Here is a 10257-nt window from a genome sequence, read left to right as displayed (position 1 = left end):
CCGTCCCCTGTGGCACGTCAGCATTGCTCTGCCGGGGGGGCACCCGGGGGGGCCACGGGGCGAGACAGAGGAGAGCGTGAAGGGAACGAGTCCCACTGCTGCTTCGCACCCCCCTGGGCAGGGACGGAGCCCCTGGCCAGGGTACATCCAGCTGTCCAGATGGAGGAGCCCTCCCTACCTTCATCTCCTCCTCATCCAGGATCTCCACAAAGCCATCATCTTCCTCTTCAGACATGGAGGAGGTCAAGGAGCACCGGCGCAGGATGATGGGGCTCTCGCCCTGGGCGGCGTTTTCCTTCTTGGGGGTGTCGAACTGGGGAGGGGACACGACACAGCCCATGGCTCAGGAGTGGGGCCAGCCCCACACCAGCCCTGTTTGCAGACACAGTGACCCCAATCCCCCCAGCTCCCACACCCACAGGTCTCCAGTGCAAACAGGGAGGCTGGAGCAGCAGGTCCCGGCTCAGCAGCCCCTGCAGCAGGACCACCCACCCCCGGTGCCCCCCTCTCAGCGCCCCCAGCCCCTCTCACCAGCAGGCCGGGTGCAGAGCCGAGTCTCTGGCTGAGGGGGTCCCTCCCTGCAGCCCCATCGCTGGCGGGCAGCCGGCTGTGCTGACTTGGCCTCTGCAGCTTCTTGAAGACAAACCCCTCCTGCAGCAGTGGGGGAGGGGGGGGGTGGGCACGGCATCCCCCTGCCCCTTCCCCGGTCCTGCCTCCCTCTCCCCAGCCTTGCTGCCCCCCCTCACCTTGTCCTCAGGCTTCCTTGGGCCCCTCTGCTCCCTGGCCCCGTGGCTGTTGAACTCCTGGCAGTGGGAGATGTTCTTCAGGACCGGGCTGGCCCCCAGGAGCTGTGGCTGCGGGGCGGGTTGGGAGGGGTGAGAGGTGCTGCACAGCCCCTGCGCTCCCCAGCTCCATCCTCCTCCTTCTCCTCCTCCTCCTCCCAGCTCAGCCAGAGGCACAGCAGGATCCAGCCGCCCTCAGCTCAGCCCTGCAGAGCCCCCGGGACTTACCGGCAGTGAGTGGATCCTCCGGATAAGGAGCTTATTGCTGCAAAAAGAAAAGGATTGAATGAGGAGAGAAGATGCCCTGGACCAGCAGCATCCCACCCCCCCCACCGCCCCAAAGCTGGCATGGACCCCCTTGTCCCCTGGGTCCCCACAGTGGGGTGAGACCTCCCCGGACAGGACCCCAGGGCAGCAATTCCTCCAGCCACTGAGCAACACTGACAGCTTGATCCAAACCCCAGGGAAGGGCAGACAGACAGCCTGGCTTTCGGGTCTGGGCACAGGGACAGAGCCCCTTCACTTACTCTTTGAGAGCTCTCCTGGATTCTAGGATCGCTGTCTCAAAGCTGCGGGAAGAGAGGAGCCAGGGTTAGGGGGGATGGCACCCCGTGCCCCAGCCTGAGCAGCCCAGGAGCCCCGGGGATGGGCAGTCGCAGCCCTTACAGGGACCCCAGCCCACGCAGGGGTCATCAGCCCCCCCAAGGGGAGAGCAGCTGAGCGGCTTTCAGCCCCACAAAGGGTTAAAACCCCATCTGGAAATCACTGGTTTCAGACGGGGGGACCCCAATCTGGTCTGGGGGGTTAAGCAGCACGCTGAGGTGGTCCAGGGCACCCCGCTGACCCCACTCAGGGCCCAGATGTAGCTGGTGGCAGTGGCGCCCACTCTCCACCTGTATGTAAATCCAGCAGCGGAGATGCTGGGGATGCTGGCCGTCGGCCATATGACCATGCAGCTGCACACTGCTACAGGACGAAGGGGGCACTGGCGTGTCCCCTGCAGCCCAGCCCACCCAGTCCCAAGGCTGCCCCAGCATCACCATCTGCCCCCAGTTACTCAGTCACCAACATCTGCCAGAGAGGGGCTCTGCCAACGGCCCCGGGAGTGGGCGAAGCCACCGGCGTGGCACCGGCGTGGCACCCAGAGCCCCTCAGCCTCGCAGAGCTCAGCTCTCAGCTGATCCCTGCACCCCAAATCTGCCAGGCCTGGGCAGCAGCACCCCAAGGAGGCTGAGGCGGGGGTGCTGGGAGCCCAGGGAGGTGCTCAGCACCCTCACCCCGCTGCGTGGTGAGGCAGCGAGCCGTCTGCCGGCCGTCCCTGCCAGAGGAGGACTTGGCACGGCAGCACCGCAGAGGCTTCCTGCCTGCACCCGCTGCCAGACCCCTGCCTGCAGCAGGGCTGGGCCGAGCACCAGCACCGACACCCCCACTAGAGGTGGTTTCTCACACCACCCCCCACCAAAAATTAATTTTGGGGTGGAGGGCACAGCTGGAAGCACAGCCCCCCAGCAAGGCTGGGACAGGTTGAGCGTGGGCACTGCAGGCAGCCCGGGGAGGGTGAGCGGGGGGACACAGTGGGCAAGGGTGGAGACCTCCCGGAGTGGGGGGACGCGGGGCGAGGGACACTCACACTTCCTCCAGTGCCGCGGGGTCCTCCTGCGTGGGGGAGTCCAGCCCCACTCCTGCGGGAACAAGGGGCAGGGATAGCACCGGGGGGGGCGGGTGGGAGGCACGCCGTGCCCCCGGGACCCTGCTCCAGCACAGGTCCCCCCCCGCTCCTGTGGGGCGCTGGCAGGGTGCAGGGGAGCCCCCCCACCCCAGCTGTGTTCCCTTCTAGTGCTGGGGAGGGGGCCACAGGGTGGGATCTGCTGTGTGCTCAGGCGGGACCCTCACCCAAAGCTTCTCCCGTCCCCCAGTATGGCAAAGGGACCGCCCTGGGACCACCCATCCTGGCCAACATGTCCCACATCACCCTGCCCAGGGACCCCCACTGGGGTGGTCCACAGCCGAGCCCCCCCCCCGGGGTGCAGGGCTGGGCGGGTGGGGGGGCTCCCACCCATCATCCAGCACAGGGAAGGAAGCGCTGGAAAGGAAATCCCCGTTTAAAATCCCAGTTTGACTCAGAGCATGGCCAGGAGCTGAGACAGAGCGGGGGACCCGGCTCCCACGTGCACCCCCAGAAAGACCCTTCCCCACCCTCAAACCCCTCCCCTGCCTTCCCAGCCCCCTCCCTGCATGCAGTGACCCCCTGCCCAACGCCCACCCCCCCGGCACAGCTCCCCCTGCACACCCCCAGCCCCGGCGAGGAGGGGGGTCGGGGCAGGGGCGGGTGTGGCAACAGCACCCATCGCTCACCCGCGTCCGAGGACTCGGAGGAGACGGAGCTGCGGGGGGAGCCCAAGGCTGCCGACCCCCGGCACGGGCTGGCCCGGTGCCTCTGCAAGGACAGCCCCGCCACCCGCCGCTTCGGGGTGTCCCAGTGGCTGCGGGCAGGGCGGGGGCGGCGATCAGCCCGTGGGGACCCACCGGTACCCCTCGGGGTGCCCCCCTCGGGTGGGGCGGTGGGTGGTGTCCCTCCCCTCCGCGCTCAGCACTGCCCTGAGCCGGCAGCATTCACGCGTGGGGGGGAGGGGGGTGCGGTGCGGGGCAGCCCCCCCGTCTCCACTCACCTTCCCAGTCCCACCAGCTTGTCCATATCCAGCGTCAGCGGGGTGACCGGCGACATGCCCGCTCGCCTCCTGGCCACTCCGGCTAGCCCACGGCCACCGAGGCCGCCCTGCGCCGCCATGGCGAGTGCAGGAAAGGAAGGGAGGCGTTAATTACACCCGTTGGAGCGACCGTTCCCGGCCCCGGCGGAGCGGAGCGGGGCCGCGCCGATGCTCCGCCGTCCGGTGCGCGAGGGGGGGGGGCGCGCGCCCGCGGCCGCCCCTATTTATATTCGAAAACTAACAGGGGAGCGGCGCGGCGGGAGCCAATGGGGAGGGGCGGGGGGCGGGGCCACGGCCGGGTCGGGGGCGCGCGGGCAGGGGAGCGGAGCCCGGGGGTGCGGGCAAAGCACGGGGGGAGGGGCCAGCAGGGGTGCAGGGGCATGGCTGGAGGGGCTCAGGGGGCATCGCCCAAAATGGGGGGGGGGCATGGCTGGGTGGGGGGACATGGCTGGGGAGCACAGGAGAGCTCGGCCCAAAGTGGGTGAGGGGCATGGCGGGGGCACAGCTGAGGGGGTAAATGGAAATGGAGGGGTGCGTAGTTGGGGTCTTGGGGGGCATACGGCTGGGGGGGCACGGAATGGTGCGTGGGTGGGGAGACATCACTGGGGGGCTGCACGTCGGGCGTGCGGCTGGGCAGGATGAGGGGTGGGTGTCCGTCAGTGATTGTGCAGCCCAGGGGGGAGCCCAGTGTTCGGACACTGCCCCCACCCCCAGCCACACGCCCCCAGCCATGTGGAAGTCTTTGCAGTAAAGATCTCCTGGCGATCCGAAAGCCCATCCGCTGTTCGCACCAGGGGGGAAAGCGCTGAACCCCTGCCAAATCTGCTGGGGCTGCTGACACCCACCTCTTGTCCTGTGGTGATGTTGAGTGCTGTATAGACAGTTCCAGACGCCCTAGAAACAAAAGAGCAGCAGAGACATGAGAAGTGGTTTAGACCCTGGAAGTGAAAGCCCTGACAGGAGCTTTCTGCTGCCTGTAGTGTTTCTAAAACACCTTGGTTCCTCCACTCCTTCAGCCAGCAGCGCACAGCGCAGCAGCCCAGAAGCCCCCTGCCATGCAGGCTATCCAAGTGAAAACTTAGGTCCAAGAGGAAGAAAAAGGGCTGGTGCAAATCTCCAGAGTTCATACTAAATTCTTTCAGTCCAAAACTGAAGGGCAGGGTGCCTACAGAGACTGGAAAATAATAGATTTCATTCTTTTCCCCTTTTCTCCAGTTTTGCTCTGTTGAGGTTTAGTTTTTTCCTTTTTCTTTTTCTTTTTTTTTTTTTTTTTCTTGCGGGGGTGTGTGTGGTTTTTTTCCAGAGAATGTAACACACGCACAGTCTAGCTGTGCCTTCTCAGACCTCTTCTTTGGATCTATCTGCAAAACTCCGGCAACACCATGCAGTCATTCTGAGAGCCCTGAACACACGTGCCAGCCATCTGAGGAAAGGACAGTGCGTTGACACTGCATGTATTACTGAATGGTTGGTTTTCACTACCTCTGCCAGAAAAGATATAATCCTGATCACTAAATACTTTTTTAAAGCAAAAGATTGGAAAGAAATGTTCTTGAGAAGTGTTATTTATCTGACAGCTATCAGGTTCTAAGTTGCTCTTTCAGGCAATAAAGATTTTTCTCCTTTCTTTAGCGTGGCCGTATTATTTTGAGACACACAAAAATGATTTGCCCTAAGAAAACAAGCAAACGGGTGCTACAAACTTGAGGGACAGTAGATCTTCCAGGTCCTGCCCCTCGCTGCAGACAAGACGTTGCCAGCATCAAGTGCTCTTTGACGACGCCTTCTGACCACAGGCACCAATTCTGATCAGTACTGAGAGACAGGAGAATCTAAGCCCAGGGTCTGAACACGTTTGGAGCTTGCCCAACTTCACGCTTGATATCACACCAGCAAAATACCTGGCCCGTGATTTTGTAGAAGTAACTGTGACTGGACTTACCCTTGCCCGACTTGTTCAAATCGAGTGTATTTCTGCTTAGGATCTGCCACGCTCACAGTGCTCCCTGAAAGAAACAACATTAAAAATGGAGACACCCCCTTCCAGCAGATCAGAAATGCCGCCCCACTGTCTGGGGTTGGGAGCCGTTTGTAGGCAGCTGGGTGACAACAACGATACAGGCAGCTCCGCAGCACAGAGAGTCTCCACGAAGACTGATTTTTACAGTCCTCTGGAGAGTCACCCGGACAGGAAACCAAGAACTTGGAGAAACATTCACAGGAGCCGCAGATCAGAAAAGAACAAGTACCAGTGCAAGTGCTTGTTGTCTCGAAACACTAAGGACAGCTGGAACAACAGAGCCTTCATCTTCTTAGCAAGAAATAGTCTGTGCGATTCCCCAGAAGGTTTAAGACTTCTGGAGGTTAACTGCCCCTTGGGTTCTGGAATCCATTCTGATGAACAGGTGCCACTTGCAGACAGGAAGAATATTGCAGAGTGTTCCCAGGAGGGGATCTTCTCAACGTTTCAGCGGCTTGCCAAAAGAATGCCGTTATGTTTTTAGAGAACAGCGTCTCCTGTTACAAACAAGAGAGAAAAAGCATCTCAGGCAAGAAGCCAGAGAGATTGGGAACATCAAGGAGGAATGCAGATTGGGACAAAGAGGCAGTGAATGAAAAACCAGCCATGCGCTGCAGGACAGAGACAGAGGAAGGAAAAAAGAGGGGCAGGGAGCAGGACAGAGGGAGAGCAAGGAAAACCAAAGGGGCAGGTAGAATAGCAGAACAAGAGAGGGGCTTGGAAAGCAGAGAGGGACGAAGAGGGAGCAGGGGACAAGAACAGACAGAAGAAGAAAGGTACAGGGAAGCAAAAGAGTGACGCCAGTGATGGAAGGTGGGAGGGCACAGGCACAGGGAGGCACCCGAAGCACAAGAGGGGTGACACGGCCCCAAGTGTGGACGGAGGGTCGCAATCACGACAAATTTATCCACACACTTGCAGATAAGCCGGCACATCTTTATTGCAGCGCTGGGAAGCACAGGGACAGCTCCACCCGACGGGCTTCAAAGTTACATCAAAAATTCAACATCTTATACCCTTTTTCTGCAAAGTCAGGATCTTTAACAGATTTTAACATAAGCATGCATCTTATGCCCGCTATTAATTTTGACAGTTACAATGATTGGTCCGCCCTATTCTATAACTTTCTTAATAGTCCTATCCTAATCTAATCATTGGTTATTTTACTGATCAAAATCTCTGATATACAAATTAGGATGGGGAGGACGGGAGAGTCTTCACAGCAACATTCCTTTGTTTCGATGGTTTCATCACATAAGATAAGAGAACTAGCTGAGAACGTACAATTTCACCCCTTGTACCTGCCTCCCTCCCTCCTCGTTCTGTGTTCTGTACAATTTCCCAATCTACAGCACCTTTAGCTTTGGCCATCTTCCTAAGGCCTGCATCTGCTGTCTCTTAGCATAAGTGAGGTTTTGTCTACTCCTTACCATAATGTAAAATAATTGAATCAGGAAATAATTAACTATAAGAAATTAGTTGTTTATTCAAAACAATTAATTATCAATGAAATTCAAAATTCAGATCTGATTATAACACAAGGGCCCAGGACTCACTGCCGCTCCCACTCTTGGTGCTGCTGGGAGGATTTTACTCTTCAGACTCTTCTGTCTCTGCCTCTCTCAGCTCTTACAATATGAGGCTTCCTACATACACAGCCTCACTGCGCACACACACACAACCCCCGCCCCCACAGCTATACCGTGCTTTGGTTACACACACAGACCCCGCAGTGCATGTTGGTGACCAGCTCTGCTGAGGACTACTCACAGGGACCCTTCCTCACGCCGAGAGGCTGGCTGTCTCTTGTCTGCAGCTGGGGGCAGCTCGCAGCCGGATCCCCTTCATGTCCTTCTCCAGCCACTTTTCCTTTTTCCCATCTCCTCAGCTTCAGCCTGAGCTGGATGCAGCTGACGACATCCCCAGGGCAGGAACAGACCACCGAGCCCTGGCACGGCCTCTGGCAGAGGGAAAGAACCCTGACTGTCAGAGCAGGCCCCAGGCTGGAGCCCCTCCTGCTGCAGCCGCTCCTGCAGACCCCGCTCCTTCCCCGCACGGCTGCTGAAGGCCCCTGGGTTAACAGAGCCCTGGGCCTGCCCGAGGCCCCGCTCGCCGCTGCCAGGACAGGCCGCGGGGCAGCCTGGGGCTGCGGGACTGGCCTCAGGGGAGGGGCTGGGGACGGGGCAGCTGCAGGGGGGGAGCGGGGCTGGAGGGGATCAGGGGGGCTCTGAGAGTCGGCGTGCCCAGTGCCTCTGATGGGGGGTCTGTCTCCCTTCTCCTTCCCCTCCCTAGCTCTCAGGTCACCCCCGGGGATGCCCCAACTGACCCGGCTCCGGCTTGGAGCTCCCACCCACCACCCCCGGGCAGCCAGCAGGCAGAAGACACCCCGTCACCCACCCAAGGGCCTGGCTCACCTCAGGGGCAGCCCCAGCCCTCACCTCAGACGGGCCATGGCTGGAGCAGAGCCTGCACCTCCCGGCACCAGCATGGCCGCCCGGCAGCCCCTGCCCCAGGACTACAGCTCCCAGCATGCCCCGGGGCCTCTTCCTGCTGCCTGCCCCTGCAGGGACACTTCCCCCGGCCCTGCCCCGCCCCCGCGGGCCCCATGGCCCCTCCCCCAAGCCAAGAGCAGGGCGGGAAACATCCCCCAGAGCCTCAGGGCCAGCGGGAGGGGGAGTGTGGGGCAGGGCGGCAGAGAGGGACCGAGCAACGGTGGCCGCCGGGGTGGGGGAGCAGGGGGAGCACGAGGGGCCGGGGCAGGCAGGGAGGAGGCTAAAAAAGATGGGGACAAGGAGCCAGAGTGAGGAAGGGGAAGAGAAGCAGCACAACAGGCTTTAAGGCAGAAAGAGAACAGCTGGAAACCAGGGAGCCAGAGCCTGGGAGAAAGGGAGAAAGATCAAAAATACCGGCTGTGGGCACTGCTGCCATTGCTTGAGCACTGCCCAGGAACTGCACGGCCAGGAGCCTCAAAATAGGGGCGGCCTGTGAAAGCCCTGCCCCGGGCCCGCTCCTGCACCCTGCTGGTGGTGGTGAATGTCGCCTGGCAGGGTGTCCAGGGCCTGGGGGAGACAACCCGTTGCAGGGTGGAATTGCCCAGCTTTTTTTTTTGTTTGCTGGTTGCTTTTGCTTTTTTTAAAAAATAGCATTACAGCTCTGAATACACCCTGCAAGGAGAAAGGAACCAGGCGTACCGGACTGGGCACATTGAAAGCCCAAACCCGTTCAACAGCCGCACAAACCACCGCTGGCTCCCGCTGTGCACACTCCACTGCCCGCCTGCAGGTACAGGCAGCCGCCGTTTCTTGAGCCTTCCCCAGGATCGGCACCACCGGGCAGCTCAACAAAGCGGGTGGGCTGCAACCACAGGCCATCTGCACAACTGCAAGGGTCTCTCTCCTTTGCTCGTGAGCTAGTCCAGCTTCTGGTTTCCCTAGTGAATTGCACAAACACACAGCGCTCCGAACAGCAGCTGGCCCGAGACACTCGCTCTTGCCCACCGCTGGGTCGCCGTGGCCTGTGTTCCCTTCTGCCCTTGCTGGCCGCCAGCCCTCTGGACCCACCCGCGCCCTGGGTGCAGAGTGGGGCCGCACACGAAGGAGTGGGAATCGCTCTCCAAGAGGAGGTAGGACGCACTGCGGTGATCACCTGCAGGGCTCAGTCAAACAAGCACACCAACCAGCAGTTTGCCTCTGTGGGGTTGGCTCCTTGATCCCCCCCCTCCCCTCCTTTTTCCATGCCTATACATGCCCCTCAAATGCCTTGACTCCCCTCTTTCTCCGCCCCTGTCTCCTCCCAAGCAAGGGACCTCCCCGCCGGTATTTTTTCCCCCTTGCTCCCAGGTTTGCCACAGCCGTCCACAGGTTTGGTGTTTCAGGCGCTGTTAGCTGGGTAACCTCGGACTTCCACAGCATTGCCGATGCAGTTTTTTCCTGGGTACTGCTGTCCCTGCCAGACTTCTCTCCCCAAAACCACCCCAGCTCTTCCTTCAGTTATCTGTCAAGTGTGGCCACCTCCCACACCAATCCCCCTTAACTACCTGTGAAATCTGGCTCTTCCTCATGGCACTCTGACTCCCGTCAGCTTCGCACTCGCTTTGCTACAGGCAGCAATAGCTCTTGGCATGCTCAGGCGTTTCCCACAGTGTGTTCAGTAAGCGAAGGCTCCCGGCAGGCCCTAATCTTCAGCTTGCGTGCCTTAAGGCATACCCCCAACGCTGGCTGCGTGTCACATCATTTCCTCCTCTCCTCTTGCTAGCCTCCCTCTAGCCAGTCTTCTCCACTCCACGATGGCTCTGAGCACCCTCGTCTCAGACCGGGCACGGTTTCAGCTTTTGGAGTGACTCTTTGCCCGTGTGACCGACTTGTCTGCCTGCAGCCTCGTTCTGCAGGTGCTGGGCATGGAAGTCCTTGCCTTGCACAGGAGACTGGACTGAAGCCTGGTTAGCTGTGAAAATGGTCAACTTTATTTCAAGAACTAAGTCAAGAGCAGCAGTTGTGTGTGCCCTGAGAGGAGCGTGGGCAGGACCGAGCAGGCCACTGGCACTGAGGCTGCCTTTGGATCTCAGCAGGCATTGCCCCAGGAGGAAAGGGTGGTGCTACTCTGCAGCCTGCACTGATCCTCTTCCTCTTGCTGCTCAAGCCTTTTTCCCCCTTAGCACCTGCAGGAGCTCCTGCACCCGAGTAAAGAACTCCACCAGCTTCTGGAGTGGGAATGGGCAGGAGCTAAACGTGCCCGACTGTGTTGGGAT

The 10257-nt window shown here is 60.3% G+C and overlaps 1 protein-coding gene across 1 annotated transcript in view; it reads left to right on the top strand.

Annotated features, from left to right (window-relative positions):
* The first annotated feature begins 233 nt into the window (after nucleotides 1-233).
* LOC147412481 (M-phase inducer phosphatase 2-like) overlaps nucleotides 234-10257 on the top strand; it is a 104204-nt gene continuing 94180 nt past the window's right edge. Inside the window, exon 1 of the mRNA XM_086481333.1 lies at nucleotides 234-305. Coding sequence (XP_086337459.1) covers nucleotides 234-305 — 72 coding nt within the window. The remainder of the gene's footprint in view (nucleotides 306-10257) is intronic.

The sequence above is a fragment of the Leptosomus discolor genome, unplaced genomic scaffold (genome assembly GCF_034619465.1).
Source record: "Leptosomus discolor isolate bLepDis1 unplaced genomic scaffold, bLepDis1.hap2 HAP2_SCAFFOLD_49, whole genome shotgun sequence".
Lineage (NCBI taxonomy): Eukaryota > Metazoa > Chordata > Aves > Leptosomiformes > Leptosomidae > Leptosomus > Leptosomus discolor.
The sequence above is the reverse complement of the archived record's forward strand: the minus strand, read 5'-3'. Positions and strand labels throughout refer to the sequence as shown.